Source organism: Dromaius novaehollandiae, chromosome 1 (genome assembly GCF_036370855.1).
Source record: "Dromaius novaehollandiae isolate bDroNov1 chromosome 1, bDroNov1.hap1, whole genome shotgun sequence".
Lineage (NCBI taxonomy): Eukaryota > Metazoa > Chordata > Aves > Casuariiformes > Dromaiidae > Dromaius > Dromaius novaehollandiae.
The window spans coordinates 217,906,327-217,924,441 of record NC_088098.1 but is presented as its reverse complement, the minus strand read 5'-3'; the positions used below and the strand labels follow the sequence as shown (position 1 = coordinate 217,924,441).

The following is an 18,115-nucleotide window of genomic DNA, read 5'->3' as shown; positions in this document are numbered from 1 at the left end:
ATCTCTGCTACTCCTATTTGCCCCACCACTAATCCCAGACAGGTTTTAGCTCCTGCTTTACCGAGCAGTCCTGCAAACCTCACTGCGAGGTGTTGCAGCCTTGGCTGCCCCGCAGAGAGGCCTTTACGCTTTCTCCTCCTCTTCTGACCGAAAACAAGCGGCAAGAACATGCTCCCAGCTCTGCTGCCTGAAGAATAATCTCAGAGAATAGGTTGCTTAAAGGAAAACCATCCATGTGTAGCCTCAAAGCCTTCCTGTCCCTGTAACAGATATAGCTCGGCCTAGATACACAAACGATGGCAGCCCGTATGCAGGGCAGATTGCTATCGCTAGCGATCAGCTCCCACCACAGCCGTGTGCGCAGCCTGTGTCTGCGCTCACAGCAGACAGAGAAGCAAGTCCAGCTCAGACCACGGCCACTGCTGCTGGCGGCAATCAGGCGCGCTCGCTCGGAGGAGCGCTGCCTCCAGCAGAAAAGCACACCGCTGCTCCGCCCGCGCCCTCGTGCGAACTGCTCCCTTTGCACGGAAGCAGAACGCCGCTACTTCCACCAAAGCCGCTGGCTCCCGCGGCGCGAGCTCACCGCGGCTGTACGGGCCGGCTTCGGCCGCGACGCCCAGGGAAATCACGAGAAACGTGCACGGGAGCGGACCGGAGGCCAAACACAGCAAGAGACCAGGGAAAGCTACGTTGAGACCTTATTCTTCCTCATCCAATGCACTCTGGATGCTCTGCAGGATTTTTTAGAGCCATCATGATGCCCAGCCACCCTCTACTGTTCTCTTAGTGTTAAAAAAGGTCAGGTCCAAGTCACATCTGAATGTTGCTTTATTTACTTTGGGTACTTGAAAGCAATAACTTTCACCTCATCCCCTTTCTACAGTGCATCCACTTGACAGTCTAATAGCCACATAAAGTCTAGCAGATAAAAGAAAGGAAAATATTACTGCAAAACACAAAGCCTGACAGGGGAACCCAGGAGAGGAACAGGGAAGCAAGATACAAAATCTGCCGAGGATTTAAAGAACCAGCTAAGTAGGTATTCAGGTGGCCGTAACCCGGAGGCTGGTAACTTTGGCCTGATAGCGACAACCTCACGGTCCAGCACCTACCATTTATTAATATCTTTGGGAGAGGCATTCAACATAACTCAAAGTCTTAGCCCCATTTGCATTCACTGACTTGACCATGGTATTGATACGATTTAACTATGGAGCCACAAGCAAAGCTTCGAGTTGCCTTCCATGAGTCACTGCGTTGCTCTGCTACAAAAGCCTGCTTCTGCTTTCATATATGGAGCATTTTAATTTTTGCTCTCTCATGGATTTGAATTGCAGCTAAACACTTTGACGTATGCATCTCCTAACGACACAGAGCATAAGATGGCAACTTTCGCTCTAAGCACTTTGGAGCTACCGAAAACTATTTTTCAGTTCCCTGGAAGGCTTTTTACTTCATATACGCCCTGGAAGTGCATATTGAACAATGACTTATCTCCATTCTTAGATAAAAAATTACGAAATATGATCTCAGTCCTGCAGTCGAACCTGTTAGAACCCAGTGCATCCAACAGGAAGGATGCTGGAGTCTCTGCTGCAGGATTTGATTACGGGCTCAGAGCTAAGATATTAGAATTAATCAAGTAATTTTCCATTCAGGAATCTAAATAATCGTAAGCATCTGGAATGCCACATGACCAAGCCTAGTGGAGAGAATTACTAGCATCAGATCATGCAGCATAATATGCATTGACATTTCATTTAGGAGCAGGATTTTTTTTTTTTAAATCATTGCAAGACGCTCAGCAACTTAACAGATTTTCTAGACAACTGAACTTTATGTTCAGGGTCTTCAAACCTATCATTAATTTTTTCCCCGTCTGATTTAATGATATGACAATCGATAAAGCGACGACCACTGCTCAGATCCTAGACAGCCAAATGTATTTACCAGCAGGAGCATTTTTTTTTAATTAAATAAAATCCTCTGATCAATGTTTAGGCTGTTTATCCACATTTTAACCAAAGAAGATCCAGGACACTCACTCTAACCTACTAAGCAGTTTCTCACACAGGCATAGTTCCATTAGCACCGTTTTTAGTGTTTCTCAAAAGACCAACTCGTCCTCATCTGCAGCAGGTACCACAAGTCACTAAAAAACCACGGGTGGAACGAAAGCACGGCTCTGCTAAAGAGCAGGGAGTTGTTTCTGTTGTTTGTTTGCGTGTGTGTGAGGATATTTAAAGGATTTCAAAAAATTTCATGGTTAGGGCAGAAAGTTCCAAACAGGCTGGATATGGGAACAGATTTGCTCGATAAATTTTTAACAGTTTGAGATCCTGCGTCTCTGGGTCTCCGGTGCAGCAAGGAACAATGACTCCCGGTTCCAGTCTTTGCGAGACATTCCCTCTCCGTATCAACCCTCTGCTTTGACGGCAGTAACGCAGGCATTTTGCAGAGCTCAAGATTTCTTTGAAAATAAGAAGAATTTGAGCGAACCCGTGGTCTGCCTGGCAGGACACCCCCGGGTGCTCGGGAATTTGCTGGCAGGGCCCGGGGAGACGATGCCCGCTGCCTTGCGAGTGCACGCGATCTTGCCGTGAAACGGCAGCTCCTCAAGCTTCGGCACTTTGATCCGCCCAACGTGGCGGTCGCATCGCGGCGCCGCGCCTTCTCCCCCCGCCGCCCCCGGACAGATGTGCCTCCTATTCATCCCGCTGCCCGCAGTTCTGGGTGACTAACTCGGTGACACCGCCGCTCAGAGCCGAGCCTAGAGGGCATGTTTGAGTTTGTGCTCAGCGCCGGGAGCGAGCCCGGCTCACCCTCTCGACAGGTGGAGGAAGAGGAAACTGGAAACTTGAACTTTTGCAACAACAATAGCTTCTGTTCCTCTCGGTCACTTGAACGCATCCCCCTGCCCCTTCCCCAATATGTTGCTGTTTAACTGCAGGGTGGGTGACGCCGTAAGCAGTGCTCGCCCGTTGGGGACTCGTCCTCGGCTTTGCAGAGGGAGGGGAAAAAAGCAACCAAACCCCACAATATCCCTGAACATGAAAGCACCCCCTCCCTCCTAAAGGCCACTGAAAGGATCTGCCCATTCAGGGGAACTCGAGCTGCTGAAAAGCCTTTGATCTTGCTGCTGCCTCCCTAAAGATAGGCCACGTTTGCCTCTGAACCCCTTCATGATCGTCTCAGGGCAAATTACACGCTGCGGCACAAGTATGTGGCGAATAAACACAAACCCCAAAATTACGAGAGAGTCAGTAGAGACGGTCTGACCGCACCAGAGGGAAGGAAGGGCAGGGAAAAGGAGGAGCGCTCCCGCCGCGGTCAGGAAGGCAGGCGGGCTGCTCCGCGGCCGCAGCAGTCCCGGAGCAGGCGAGGGCCACCGACCCAGGCAGCGCGAGTGGCCGCCCACCTCCACGCGCAGCCCAACGAGAAGCACCGAGAAATAAGTTCCTGCGGGCCAAAATCAGAGAAGATAAAGAAAACCGAACTCTCGGAAAATCGAGTGGGGTTGTTTAAGGACACCGAGGGTGTGCGAAAGCCCAGCAGGAAAGCCAAAGCGGCGCAAAGCGAATACAAAAGAAACTGGTATGAGCACAGAGCAGGAGGATGGTCTTCATCCCGCCCCTAACACTGCCTGTGAGATCCTCCAGCATCACTCCTAGATCTTTTTTTCCAAACCAATGGTTTCTCCAGGCTGAAAGCAGAGAGCAGAACTGGGCACTACACACCTTACCTGCTACTAATAACTTCTACTATTGCCCAGGGCACAGTGAAGGTCAGGAGTTGAGAAGTACTGGCCTCAACGCTAGCGAACGCGTGCTATGGTCGGCACCACCAGTTCTGGGGAGGAGAAGGAAGCACAGCCGCACCTAAGGGAGCAGCCAGCCACTGCTGAGTTCCCGAGTCGCTGCAATACAGCAATAAGTTACGTGTGGGGAAAAAAATCACACCATCCTGATATGCCGTCTCTGACAGCGGCCAGTTGGAGCTTGTTGGAGAAAGAATAAAAGTAATCACCATTCATAGAAAGATTTGGGCATAATATACTGACTTCTGGGAATCAGCAACATGCCGGTTTCTGAGCGTGAGGTGACACTTCAGCTAATGCGGTTACCTGACAGGTCTATCCCGTATGAACCTGCACGGTCCCTTTCCGAACTCACTTAAGTTTTGGACTCGGTAGCATCCAATGGCAGTGAGTTTCACAATTTATTTTTATGCTGTATAAGAAAGCACTTTGCATTTGTTTTAAACCTGCTGCCGGAACTTTTTCCTGGGCGCTCCTTGACTCCTGTGCTGGGAGGGAAGTGGAATAATCACCGCTGCTCTTTCGCATCGCTCGTGGTTGTACGGGCCTCTTCCGTGCCTGATAACTCTGCCCCTTCCCGCAGGGCCCACTGTCTCTTTTCCAAACTTGGACGCGGCCTCTTCAGCCTCCCGCACATGGAGGCTGTCCTGCTGCTCGATTCAGCTCCATTACCAGGATGACAAACATGCAAAATAATTGGAATTAATTCCATGAAAGTTCTGTGATAGCTACCAGACGTACTGCGCACAGACAGAAGCTGCCATACATCCAGCTACGTCGGATGAGTCAGTGTCTGCTTTCAGAGAGCGATTTGGGCACAGTAAAGGGTTTTAAGCTGCCTTGGAAAGCGACGTGATCCGTCTCTTGTGGCTCGCCGGTTGGAAGCCGACAGCTGAGTCTGGTTTTATGACTCAGTGTGGAATCGTGGCCAGTCCTGGGAGACTTTATGGTCAAAATGCAACAGTAAGCATGAAAAAAGATCACCAAACAGGAAGTGCTAAAACAGAAACTCCTGCAAACACAGTGAGAAACTGAGCAGCAACAGCAGAAGTTGCCATTTTATTTCCCATCCTTCCTTGCCAGTTCCCGCTGCCTTATTTGGGAAACCTGCACTCCTGCTGTTTGGTGCTGCCCAGTAATAGGGCAGCTTCTTCAAATATCCAGTATGGGAAACCACAATGTGCTTTAAGTCTCTAAGATAATTCATAGCCAACACAAGGAAATCTGGGCTGCTGTATCTGCTCCAGGTCCTGGAGGCCATGTGCCAAATCAAACTCACTAACCAGTCAAAAACGTCAACTGAAGCAAAGTCCCACATAATTTGCTCCACACATTATGAGAAAAGATTAAAGGAAACACTTAAAGGAAAAATATCTATTTATCCAAAAAAACTCAGGTGTCCGTTAACTCAGACATATACGAACAAATATAGGCCCAGTGAGGATAAACAGCATAATATAAAGTCTGCAGCAATGTAAATTAATGCAATTATAAATAATCTTCCATTACTGTCTCTCCAATGCTCCCTCATTGCCACTGCTGAAGAGTCTGAAAATTAGAAACATTTCACTGCTGTTCTGGCCAGAATATAAGGTAAATGCTTGGCTAGTAACCAGAGGCTTTGTTCCAGTCCAGAGGTAGTCACGCTTCAGTAACAGTTGACATGACTCCTACATTTACCCTACACAGCATTTAGGCTTCCCTCTAGTGCTGGCCCCATGTAAGATACTCACAGCATTGCTAATTATGCTAAAACAGGAAGACACTGTGACAGGTATGAGATTAAATGTCTGCTCCTTAAGGGCTTTTCATTCTCCCGCGTGGTTCCTTCCTTTGATCTGGCAGTTTCCCAGGTGAAGGCATGACTTTCTGTCTGGAGCTTAGGACAATGGCTTGGACAGCAGAACTGCAGGTGAAGTCCTCGTTTGGGCTTGGTGAGGGCAGAAATGAGACTGCCAGGTCCAGAGAGCAAATCCGCCAACGTGGCTGAGCTCCAGGAAGCTTTGGTGCAACCCTCTTCGGCAGCTCGTACCCAGCTCGGACCTGGGCTCCAGTTCGGGTAAGGGAATTCCAAAAATCCATCCCCAGACCGAAGTGGGTGTTGTTCCAAGCTGGTAACCAAAGCCTGATTTCACTACAGAAAGCTTTTTCTGCCAAATCTGTGATTTCACAAGCAGTTTCTAAAGACCTCTATTGTATCCAAACGCAGAATAACAGCTCGAGACGGGAAACAAAGAGGAGGTGCAGCTGAATTCCTAACCTACCCCCGGGGCTGGAGAGAACTGAAAGGGAGACGAAGGTAATGGCCAGGAGCAGAATTAGTTTTACCTAGGAACACACCAGTGTCCACAGATCGCTGTGGGCCTGGCAGGTTAACTCAGCTCCTCCTAGCAATTTAGACATGAAAAGCTATAAAAGGCGTAAGAGACAAGGACAGATACTGCTCTGATCTAGCTGGAAGGACTGTACAGCTTCTCCCATGTTATGCATGCTCCGCAGCAGAAAGGGCTACCAGCCTTCTGGAAGAGCAGTCTAATTTTTCAGCCCATCTCACCACCACGCCAGGTACCGAAGAGACTAGAAACCAAAACACCACCACGATTACAGGCGGCTCTGCGAGCGCAGCAGCTAACACAGCCCGTGCAGCTTCAGCTCCGTTCCTGCAGCTGACCACAACCTCATTTCATCTCTTCCCTCTGGTGGGGAAAGACACAGCTCAAAACAGCACGACAACATACGCCTTGGGGCCGGTGGTATTTGCACAGCAGGGAAACTAGTCTGGTCCTGCCAATGTACACCCCAGGTATGCCATATACATCCTACACATTCAAATGTTTGTGTGACAGATCTGAACTATAAATACGTTGGGACGGAACACCCCTGGAGCACAGAGCTCACGGGCAGACCTTCACGGCAATCCTTCCTGCGGCAGCGAGCGGAGGTGACACGCTCAGCACACAGTTCTCCTACGGCAGCTGACTGGAAGCAGGGGACAACGAGGCCGATAACGGATGAGGAGTTGGTGCTCCACTGGTTGAGCAGAAGAGAGCGAGCACCATTTGGGACAACGAGTCTTGACTTTCTTAACTGCTTCTGCAACACCTCACCTAAAAATCAGTCTGGTAAGAGGAGAACCAGCTGCAGCAGCTGACACAGAGCTTCCTGCCATACCACCACGCCTGGCTGGATCCCTCTGAGAAGGACAGTGGCTGGTCATCTCCAGATCTCATTAACATGCGGATTTGGGTTGCTGCCGGCTGTTATGAATGAGCCCGATAACAGCCATCTGACATACGCACTGTGTTTCCGTGAGTCACAATCACCCAGTGCTCATTAGAATACTGTTCCATCATCTTCATCTGGCTGGGAAACTCAGCTCTAGGCCGGCACTTTTGTGGGTGGCTTATTAAGAAACAAAGCTGGAACACAGAGAATCAATATTAATACTGAATATAAACACAAGGGGGATGGAGGCAGTAATTCCTTATGGCTTTGCTTCTTGCTTTCCCTCCAAATGCACAGATCAGCTAAGGCTGAGCCAAATTAAACTATCCACATTAATTAGGTGTTACCTTTTGTACTGCCTAAAAGCGTGAAGGACTTGAAGGGAATGGCTGGTTTGTCATAGGCTCCAAAGGCAATAGTCCCCAAAGTTCAATCTTTCTTGATTCTAACGCAAAAATCAGATTGGCTTCTCACATCTACCAACAGGGTAAAGATACGAAAACCTGTCTGGGAGCAGAGAGGAGACAGAGGGAATGCGAGAACCTATGGTTCATGAGCTGGATCCAGCCTGTGGACATGCGATTCTTCCCCCAATAATCTACGCATTAATATGAGGTCTGTCTGATATATTTGAAAGGCCTATTCATCCTCAACCAAGGAAAAAGTTGCTGGTCAGAATAATAAGCTCCCCTGAACATAAGCCTCCCATTCATTTCTGATAGTCTTCCCAAGCCTATTTGAGAAGCTTATAGTTACCAGCTGAACTAACAAACATTATGTTCTTCTCATCACCTTCCCTGCCTAGCAGCTCGACAGCAAAAAAAGACCCAAGGAAAGCCTTTCAAAATAAGGTGATCCATACAGTATTTGTGAGCAGAGCTCACCTGGCTTATGTCTCAGGCCACCTCTGAACTGGAAGCTGTGGAGCCACAGGTATTCTGCACTGAATCTGCCCTGCAACCGGCTTCTCTGCAGTGCTTTTGCTTCAGAAAGTAACTATCCTGGTGCGACTCAGCGTCATGCTAGTGCAGCGACACAGCTTCCAGCCAGCCTGAAGCACAGCCAGACCTTGCCTGCATCTGCTCCCTGCATCTGCTGCCCTGACACAAGCCCTCATTTCAGTTTCTACTGCCAAGTTTTCACCCCGGACTCCTTGGGTCTTTGGGTTGCTAGACAGAAGATCTGGACAGGCCTAGGATAGTTTGGCTTCCAAGACCAAGTGCATTTAATTTTGCATGGCTGTATCACCTATTTTCCACCTCCATTCAAGTCCTGACCACTGGAATAAAGCAGTTTGTTTGCCTACAGCCTCGTGAAAGGTGAACTCTTAAGGAGAGCACAACTAGAGCAGTGTCATCCACTTGCCCATAACTATTAATTACACACCAGCATCATGCTATCTGTTAATTCTATCTGTTGTTTTGGAGTTCTGTAGCTGTTTGATGTTGTGTTCCACTAACCATTGCCCTTACTCCATTTTCTGACCTTCCTACTCAATTGATTTGATTGACCTCAGCTCATTTGAGGAGTATGACGATGAAATGTAACCACTCAGAAAGCAGCGGCAGGGACACTCGCACTGGAAGATTTACACTGGGTGCTCCGGTTCCTGAGCTCTGACCTGTTCTGAGCAGCCAGCTTACAGAAACCCAGCATCTTCTCTGGTCGATGAGTCTGATGATATTGCTCCTGCCTCTCCATCCTTCCTATCAATTACACTGTCCCTGTGTGTTTAAACTGTGTGTATTTCTCAAGTCCCCACATGCACCTCTGCCCATTACACTAATTCCTATAGGAAAAATTGCTCTGCTATTCATTGTATTGAGTCATCATCACATTTTTCAGGAACTCACCCTCAAGAAACAGCAGAGTATGGCCATCGACGCCTGCCTCTCCACACCGCCCATCCTTTAACTGTCACTCATTTTAGGAACCCACCACCAGTTATCCTTACCGGCATTCAAATCCTCTGGGGTGGTTCTCAAACTCCCTAATTTGACCAGAAGGATGATCCCTTCGGCCCCCATCAGCCTACAGGTCACTGTTGGTGTGATGAAGGAAGTCACTTTCTTCCAGCAAAGAACCAGGAACTCTTTCAGGATAAGGAATACAGAGTTATCCTTAAAGCTCTTCAATTCTCTGCTTTATAGCACAGTCTCTGCTCTACCTTGCCTCGGAGCCTCTGCCTACCCTGGTTTCCCTCTGCAGTTGAGCACAACAATGACTTAGCTCATGGCTTCAAAAACTACTTCTCTGTACTTCACACCATCCTCTCACACATCCAGTTTCGACACTTCAGACCAAACATCTAAAATACGGCTCTGCTTCCCAAGCAGGTCCCTCTCCCTGTGACTGGTGGTTGTAGTTACACTGCTTGACTGCGTAAAGGGCCATGACAAGCAGCCAGCTGAACAAGGCACTTGAAAAAGACCAGCTTCCCAATCCGTGCAGCCAGGAAAAACAAGCCCCTAGCAGCAGATGAAGAGAGCATGTACCAGCGAACACGGTCTGGAGAATTATAAACATCTGGCTGGGTTTTCTAATAGTCTTTGAGCTGAAAAGACTGAGAAATGAACAACATCAGTAACTGTTCTGTAACACAAGCAACAACATGTCTCTGCTCAGCTTTACTGGCACTGCCTAATGAGACAAGGTCGAGGGAGAGCAGAGAACATGTGTCTTGAATCGCACTGTGAAGTCTGCGCAAGACAACCTGCAGGAGTGCAGCCCCACCGCACCACCGCGTTTTCAGTGCCTTTAAGTTGTTATACCAAGACATGAGGCCATGGGAGAGACTGAGGTTTAAATCGGTCTAAGGTTATATTAGAAAACTCTATCATGCCAGCCTTCCTTTTCTAACTGAGCACCAGCGAGCTGCCTGGAAGCCCGAGCTCTCTTGCCGGGGGAAGAGCACGCAGGGGGACAGGTGACAGAGCCGTCCAGGGACACGGGCAGCACCGCAGTGAACTGGGTGTCCGTGCGGATGGCACTGTCCTCTCCCGGGTGCAGCCCACACTGCTCAGCTGAGTGTCACAGTCCTACCTGCTAACACCGAGTTTGGGTTTCGCCCCTCTCAGGGGGCAAGAGCAAGAACCTTTACTGCAACTCCACTTGTGCCGCTTCTGTAACTCCATGTGCCAGCAACCGGGAAGCTCCTGGGCTGCTGCAGTTTGTGGGAAAGCACAGGCTGAAGCTGCCTGAGCAGGGAGGGAGTCAGTGCTTTCCACAGTCCCATGTCTCCTGCCTGATGGTGAAGGTCTGAAGAGGCACGTCTAGGCTGGGAGCTTCAGGGGGGATGGTGCAGGCAGATGCCCAGGCAACAGGTAGTGGAAGTGGGATTGGGAAGGAAAGAGCACAGATGCAAAAGCAGAGGCAGTAAGCGTGTGGCACAGCTGGGCTATGTACAGCTGCCAGCCCTGCCATTAGCCGAGGGAGCACAGAGCATCCCTGTTGCTGCTGTCCCTGACCAGGCTCACAAATCACCCCGACATTGCTAAGCAGCAGCTTCCTGCAATTACGAGCAGCAGAACACATGTGCCAATTAGCTGCACACCAATATCCTCTTTGGCCCTTGATCTAGGCCAGATCTCAGCCCCAGGGTGCAACAGAGCCAGGCTGCTTCCTCTGCGATCCCAGGGAATGGAAGGAGCATCCTCTGGCTGCCGGCCAGGAGGGCTCTCCTGCTCTGCTGCAGGGCCACGCAGAAACAGCAGCTCACAGCACAGAGCTCTGTGGATGCCTGCACTGGGTGGGAGAGGCTAGAGAGAAACGTGAAACACCAGGTGAATACAGGAGAGCAGCAATGTGCACTCCCATCCCGCGCAAGCTTTCAAGCCATCAAAAAGCGTTTATTCTGTACCAGTTCGGGGCAGGCATCTGGGGAGAGGGAGACCTCAATACCACACGATTACTGAGAGAGACCGGGGAACAGTCAAAGAAGTTCCACCTGGTTCTCGGATGTTTCTGTCTGCCCTGTGTTTTGATGACACTTGTTTCCCCCGCACAGGAACTGGTTTTGGCGAAGAGACATTCTCCAAACCCTGCCCCTCAGAGAAGCTTTAATAAAATGCTCCTGGCCTGCTCTTGGGGAAAGCAAACCCAGCAGGCCGTGGGTGCAAACTGCTGCTCTCCGATATCAGCTGACTGCTGGGCACACACCGACGCCCTTTCCAGGCACTGCTGGGCAGACCCAGAGCAGACGGCTCCAAATCAAGTCCGCGGCACTCGCTGCGGATGAGGTCAGCGCTGCCCTGCCAGCAGACGTATTTTGCTAATGCAGTACTGCTGCTCACAAGCATCCGGGGCGCTACCTGTGCCAAGAGAAGTCACTCGGCAGAGCTACAGCCACGGGAGGACTCGGCGGGCAGAGAACGAGCGTACCTCCCAGAGACCGGTCTCACACTGCACCCGAGAAGCGCACTTGTTAACACCCCAGAGAGTTTAACACTGCTAAACAGCCGAAAGAGGCGGCGTGGGGGCAGTCAGTCCCTGCTGCCCTGTCCCAAGAGCTGCACCAAATGCCTACCCAAACGAGACCCCATGCAGAGTCGCAGCAGGTACCGGGGACACACCCCTGCCTTCCCCGTGTGCCAGAATGCATTCCGAGCTTTCTCCGCATTGGCAGCAGCATTCACTCACACATCTCTAAAGACCACTCACCGGTCGACTTCAGAAACATTGTTGATCCTCGCGGCTTCCAGCAGAGCATCTTCTGAAAATAGACATAAGTGAGAAAGTAAGTTAGCAGCCAAACATACATAGGTGCTTAATAACCCAGAGACGGGGCAGGCTGCTGCTGCAGAGGAGGCAGGGCCTGTGCTCTGTGCTCTTACCAAGCAGCACAGGCTAGGAAGGATCTATTTCTGCAACCAGGTTATTTCAAAATTACTTGCTTGCCAACTTTGCCCAGCCCCCCTGGAAGCCCTCGTGTCAGGCTCTGGGGGAGACAAGGCTGAACGGCAGCACGTGGCACAAGTACACAGGTGGGAAGCTCTGCGCAAGCTGAACCCCCAGCCTGGTCGCACGGGCCCCTTCCTCAGCGCTCTCACTTCAAACATAGATGTCCCGCCAGCAGAAACAGCAGCTACATCAAAACGTGAGTCCCCTGGCAGCAGCTCAGATCACCCATATCTGCAGGAAGTTAACTGCAATCCTGGCTGCAAGCACGCCAGTCCAGCCCACTGAGTTTGGAAGGTGTCACTGGACCAGTCTAGCAAAAAGCTCAGACTGGAGCAGAGGGAAAAGGATCCTGCTGCGGCTCTGGGGCTTTCAACGAGCCAGCAGCGGCCTCCTCCTTCTGCAGGGCTGCCGCAAGGAAGCAACTGCCTCAACAACTGGAGAAGCAAAGACTTCTCCTGTGCCTGAAAAGCAAAGCCTGCAAACTGGGGGCTCCTGGGTCCGGCAGGCATTACAGGGCACCGTCACCCCAGGCAGCCGCAGCTTCAGCCGGTGGTTTCCGAAGAGCAGAGCAAGCCCAGCGAGCGCCTTACGAAGACTAAGAATGACATCTCCTGGCTAAAAAGGGTAAGGGCAGCACCCCAGCTCCAGCTCTCCAGCTACTACCACAAAACAAGACGAAGTCACCCCTGCAAAAGGAAGATTTCCAGCAGTCACCTCGAGACAGAGGTTCCTTTTCCCCACAAGCACCGTGTGTTGCAAGCCAGCGACCCAGCAGCTTGCGCCAACACCGTGTGTGACAGTGGTGCCGGGGCCTTCAGACAAATCCGTCCTGCTGCATCTCCAAGCACAGAGCTGCCGGAGCAGGACTTCTTTTAAAGAGTGCAACAGGCAACAGCTGTATCAAGACATTTTGGAAGCTGGGACAATTCTCCCCAGTTGCTATCACCTCCAGGTGCTCTCTCCTCAATCCCCAACCTTTCAAGCCTCCTTCGCCTTCTTCCAGTCATTGCACTAGTGGCTCAGCCCTCCACCTTGGACCTCTAACCTGTCTCCCTAGACAGCAGCACCAGCAGACGCAGCTCTCCGACCTGCCCACCCCACCCCCCGTGGTGCCTGGGTGCTCTAACACACAACCAGAGCTGAATGGAGGCGAGGGTTATCGCTTGATATAAGCAGCCAGTTGTTGGCTTTCCGGTTGCCGAGGCTCTAGCGACACTGCGAATCTCAGCGTTTGCTCCGGTGCTTCAGAAGGAGCAAGCGACAGCAGTCGCCACGCTGCAGGTAACTCTCGGGGCTGATGAGCGTCATCAGCGCGGATGCACATTCAAACCAAGAGTTTTCCAGCACAAATCGATCCTGATCTCATTAGGAAAGCAGAGATCAGCGGGCACCCCAGATTTATCTCAGCAGCGTGCTCTCAAAGACAGCTCGCCAGGCTGGTTGTGTCGGAGCGGTGGCTACGTTTACGTGCCCGTGTGGGGTGACAACGGCTGTGAGCTGGCTCGAGCGCCCGCAGCAGAGCGCCTGCAGCCGCAGCACAGGCCACGCAGCTCCGCCTGAGACGGGGTAAACGCTGGGCAGCCAGAGCTGAACAGCCTTTGGTGTTTGAGTTACTGAGCATTCAGCTGCTGTGACACGGACTTCAGGTCCAGTGTCCAGTCCGTGACAGAACCACGGAACGGCTGAGGTCTGGAGGGACCTCTGGGATCATCTAGCCCAACTCCCCTGCTCAAGCAGGATCATCTAGAGCACATTGCCCACGACCGTGTCCAGGCGGCTTCGGAATATCTCCAAGGATGGAGACTCCACAAGCTCTCTGGGAAACCTGTTCCACTGCTCTATTACCCTCAGTTTTGAAGCATCTCTCCAGTACCTGGCCAGGAACAACATGGAGCTTCCCCAAACCCAACCTCGAAGCAAGAACAAGGGGGAGGCTCTCTAAAGAGCAGCCCAGCCCAGGCAGCTCTGCAGCACGGCTGCTGATCAGATTGCTGCTGCTTTCCCCTGGACACCCGTGACAACGCTGCCGGCCTGGCCGCAGGGCTCAGAGAGGCTCTCCAGGCCTAAAGAGCACCACGTGGCCACGCACAGCCATCTATCCCGCTGGCACAGCCACGTAACGACTGCCCCGATCCGAGTGGGCTGCTCGCTAACAAGTCTCCTACAACAAGGGCAGGCAGCTCTCCTAAGCAGACACGCTAATTACACAAGACTTCCCCTAATGGCAGGGAAGCATCGTGAACAACCAGCCAAAGCCCAGCGCAGCACTCTGAGCACATTACTCACAGAGAAACCAACCTCCGGCGTGCTTGAAACCACTGAGTGAGTAAGGGGAAGAGTTTTGAGCTGAAGTCGCAGCCCTTCCTTTCCCAGGCCTGCACTCACACCAGTCACTGTCACTGTCACCATCCCCTGACCGGAGAGCAGCAAGGGCTGGTTCGTGGCGGAGGGAAAGCCCACCTCACGCACACACCACTTCCTCTCCCAAAGCGCAGAACGATCCTGGATCCTGACCTGCACCCAGCAAAGGGCTTAGACGCTTCCCCGACTGTGCATCTGGAGCGGGGCAGGGCAGCTGGCGGGTCCAGGCTCCAGCACTGCTTCCCTGCACCTCTCCCCAGTAACACCATGGAGACCACTCCGTCTCCTTCCGAACTGCAGCAGGAAAGAAGGGGTGATAAAAACAGCTTTCCTGGCTGCGGCGGAGAGGCCAAGCCCGTGATTGCGCCCTGGGTACTTCAAAATATAAAAAGCCACGTGAATGCTGAATATGAGACCTGCGGTGGCCCAAACCCACAGCTACACGTCAGCCGGAAAGCATGAAACCGTCCCTAGGGAGACGCCAAAGAGCCTCACACGGGGCAGCGACCCCGGCACCGCAGAGGCACCCAGGGACCGCTGTGGGATGGGGACCCGCCACCGGCTCGGGCACCGGGGCAGCACCCAGAAGGGGCCCCCGCGCCGCCCTCCCGAAAGGCCCCGGCGCTCAGCAGCACCCCGCCGCCGGCGATAGTCACCCTTGGACACGTGCTCCCGGGCGTAGCACCAGGCCAGCGCGGCGGCGACGACGGCGGGCGGCGCAGCTCGCCGCGGCCCGCTCCCCTCTCGGCTCCGGCGCCCGCCGCCGTCTCCTCCGCCGCCGCAGCGCCGCTCGGTGCCTCCCGCGAAGGCCGTCGCGGGGCCCGGCCCGGCCGCCGTCGCCGCGGGCGCCCCCCGGAGCAGCCCCGCCGCCGCGGGGCGCCCCCTGCCGGCCGCGCCGCAGCCCCGCAGCGCCGCGCTCAGCGCGGGCTCGCGCTGCCCCCCGGCGGCCGCCGCCGGGAACTGCCGCGGCCCCGCCGCCGCCGCCGCAGCGCCGCGGGCCGCCCGCGCCGCCCAGGGCCGCGCTGCGAGGAGCCACACCAGCGCCGGCGGCTGCGGGCGGGCCGCCAGGGCGCCCAGCATCGTCCGCTGCCTCGCCGCCGCGCCCGCCTTCCCCCCCCTCCGCGGAGGCGGCCGAGCCAAGATGGCGGCTGCCGGCAGCCCGCCGAGGCGAGGGCGGCGGCGCGGTGGCGCCGCGCACAGCCCGCTGGGAGCTGTAGTCCTCTACCGCCCGCCGCGCCTCGCCCCCACGGCGCCGCGGACTACAGCCCCCAAGGGGCGCCGTCACAATGGCCGCCCCGCCCCGCCCCGGAGCATGCCGGGAAGCGCCGCCCGGCAGGGGGCAGCGCGGCGCAGGCGCCGAGGACTCGGGTCGCGGGTTCGCGCCCCGCTCCCGGCTGGTGGCGGGGCCTGGCCGGGCCGGGGCTGCGGGTCCTGCACACACAGCCGTGCACACGCACCCGTGCGTGCAAGCAAGCAGCGGTGTGCACCAACGGTGCACTCATGCCCATGCACGCGGCAGTGTGCATGCACACGTGCACTCATACACGTGCACTCATACACGTGCACACACACAGGTATGCACACACCTGCACACGTGTGCTTGCACGCAGGCCTGCAGCAGCTGTGTGCACACACGTACGCGCACGCGTGCACTCATACCCGTGCATGCATGCAGCGGTGTGCGCGCGTGTGTACCCGTGCTGGGGCAGCCCGGCTGGTTGCCCTTGCACACACGCGTGTTGCTTGCCGACGTGCAGACGGTCCCCTGTCTCAACGGCCCCGCCGCTTCCCTGGGAAAGCCCGGGAATTCCTGGAGGCAGGAAGGCGAGAGGGAGCACACGCCTCGGCCAGCCCTGGGAGCCGCGCGGAGTGGCCGCGGCTCGGCTGTGTTTGCACACCTGGGAGGGCTCAGCGCTGCTGTGGGGCAGGGTGTTTGCACACCTGGGTGTGTTCAGCGCTGCTGCGGGGCTGGTTGTTTGCACACCCGGGCAGGCTCAGTGCTGCTGCGGGGCCGGGTGTTGGCACACCCAGGATGGCTCAGCTGCGGCTCAGGTCCTCTGCGGGGCCATGATCTCCCTGCTCTGTGCCATGGTCTCCCCGCTCCATGCATGGTCTCCCTGCACTGTGCCATGGTCTCCCTGCTCCATGCATGGTCTCCCTGCGCTGCTCATGGTCTCCCTGCTCCGTGCATGGTCTCCCTGCACTGCTCATGGTCTCCCCGCTCCATGCATGGTCTCCCCGCTCCATGCATGGTCTCCCTGCTCCATGCATGGTCTCCCTGCTCTGTGCCATGGTCTCCCTGCTCCGTGCATGGTCTCCCTGCACTGCTCATGGTCTCCCTGCTCCGTGCATGGTCTCCCCACTCTGCGCATGGTCTCGCTGCTGTGTGCATGGTCTCCCCGCTCCGCACCATGGTCTCCCCACTCTGCGCATGGTCTCCCTGCTTGTGCATGGTCTCCCCGCTCCGCACCATGGTCTCCCTGCTCTGTGCATGGTCTCCCTGCTCGTGCATGGTCTCCCCGCTCCGCACCATGGTCTCCCGTCCCCTCGGTGCCCAGTGCCCCCCGGCCGGCTGTGGCAGCGCTCTGCAGAGCTCTCGGCACCAGGGAGAGGTGACACAGGGGATGCCGGTGGTTTTGCAGCAGCGACTCCGTTTTTGGGGGTTTTTGGGTGCCAAAGGGAGGCTGGCGATGCCGGGAGGTGCCGGGGATGCCGCGCTTTCCCCGCTGGCACAACGGCGCGGCCCCGTCTCCATCCCTGCCGGCAGCAGGAGCAGCCTCGTGAGCAGGGGGCTTCCCGGAGCAGCTCAGAAAATGCAAAAGACGGAAAATGTAAAAAATGCTTATTCTAGGGACGAGACGCAGGACAAGGTGCACGTGGGATTTCATTGCCTAGGAGAATGGGATATGTCAAAGGAAAAAAAGATGCTCGTGTTAAACCTCTGCGCTGCTTGGCGGTGCTTTTTTTCAGTCCTCCTGCATTTGGCATCCGGGAGCAATGGGGGGGGGGGCTCTGCCGCCCCCCCCCTCCCCCCCCCCGTGTCTTGTCTCTGCCTCATGCACACGTCCATAAATCGAGGAGGAAACTGAACATTTTGGCCTTTTTGTGCTCGCTTTTGGCTTTGCGGTGTGGAAGGATGGTTAGCGAGCTGCATTAGCTGGAGAACATGGATATAAAAAATTGATGTAAAGAAACGCTGTGTCTTGCAGAGGAGCCTCGGCTGCCGGGAGCCGGTACCCTTAAATGCACGATCACGTCGGTGCTTTTAATACGTTCCAAAATGTTCAGTGCTGGCCGGATTTGCTGCGCTAAGCAATCGCTGCGCTGCTCCGTCTCCTTCTAAGTGGTTATTTAGGGCACCGGGAGCTGGGGAGAGACTCGCTGTTTTGCTGCTAAGGAGAAAGAAGCCCTGAGTCTGCAGCATTTCCAGGCGGCTGGGAAGCCCCGGCCTTTCCAAAACCCGCCTGGCAGCGTTCCTCTGACAACAGCAGCCTGCTGGTGCCCTCCTGGCAGGGCGGACAGGCCCCCGCGGCCCCCGGGGGCTGCAGCTGCGGGGACGCTGCCCGGGGCCAGGCCCGAGCAGTGCGTGTGCCCGTGCGTGTGCCCGTGCGTGTGCACGGCGTGTGCCGGTGCGTGCTCCATGGGCGTGCAACCCGCCCGTGGGTGTGCGCCTGTGCACACCTGTGCATGGGTGTGTGCACGTGTGCGTGTGCACGTACAACCTGGTACGGGTGTGCGTGTCTGTGCACCCCATGTGCATGTGCAGCATGTGGGGGTGGGGGTGCAGGTGGGTGTGCACAGGTGTGTGAGCGC

At 54.7% G+C, this 18,115-nt stretch overlaps 1 protein-coding gene across 1 annotated transcript in view; it reads right to left on the bottom strand.

Annotated features, from left to right (window-relative positions):
- The window catches only part of CLPB (ClpB family mitochondrial disaggregase), an 86,380-nt gene extending 70,906 nt beyond the window's left edge, over positions 1-15,474 (bottom strand). The window contains exons 1-2 of the mRNA XM_064505278.1: positions 14,959-15,474; positions 11,702-11,753 (exon numbers count right to left, since the gene is read on the bottom strand). Of these exons, the coding sequence (XP_064361348.1) occupies positions 11,702-11,753; positions 14,959-15,382 (476 nt within the window). The 5' untranslated portion in view covers positions 15,383-15,474. The remainder of the gene's footprint in view (positions 1-11,701; positions 11,754-14,958) is intronic.
- Positions 15,475-18,115: the final 2,641 nt, after the last annotated feature.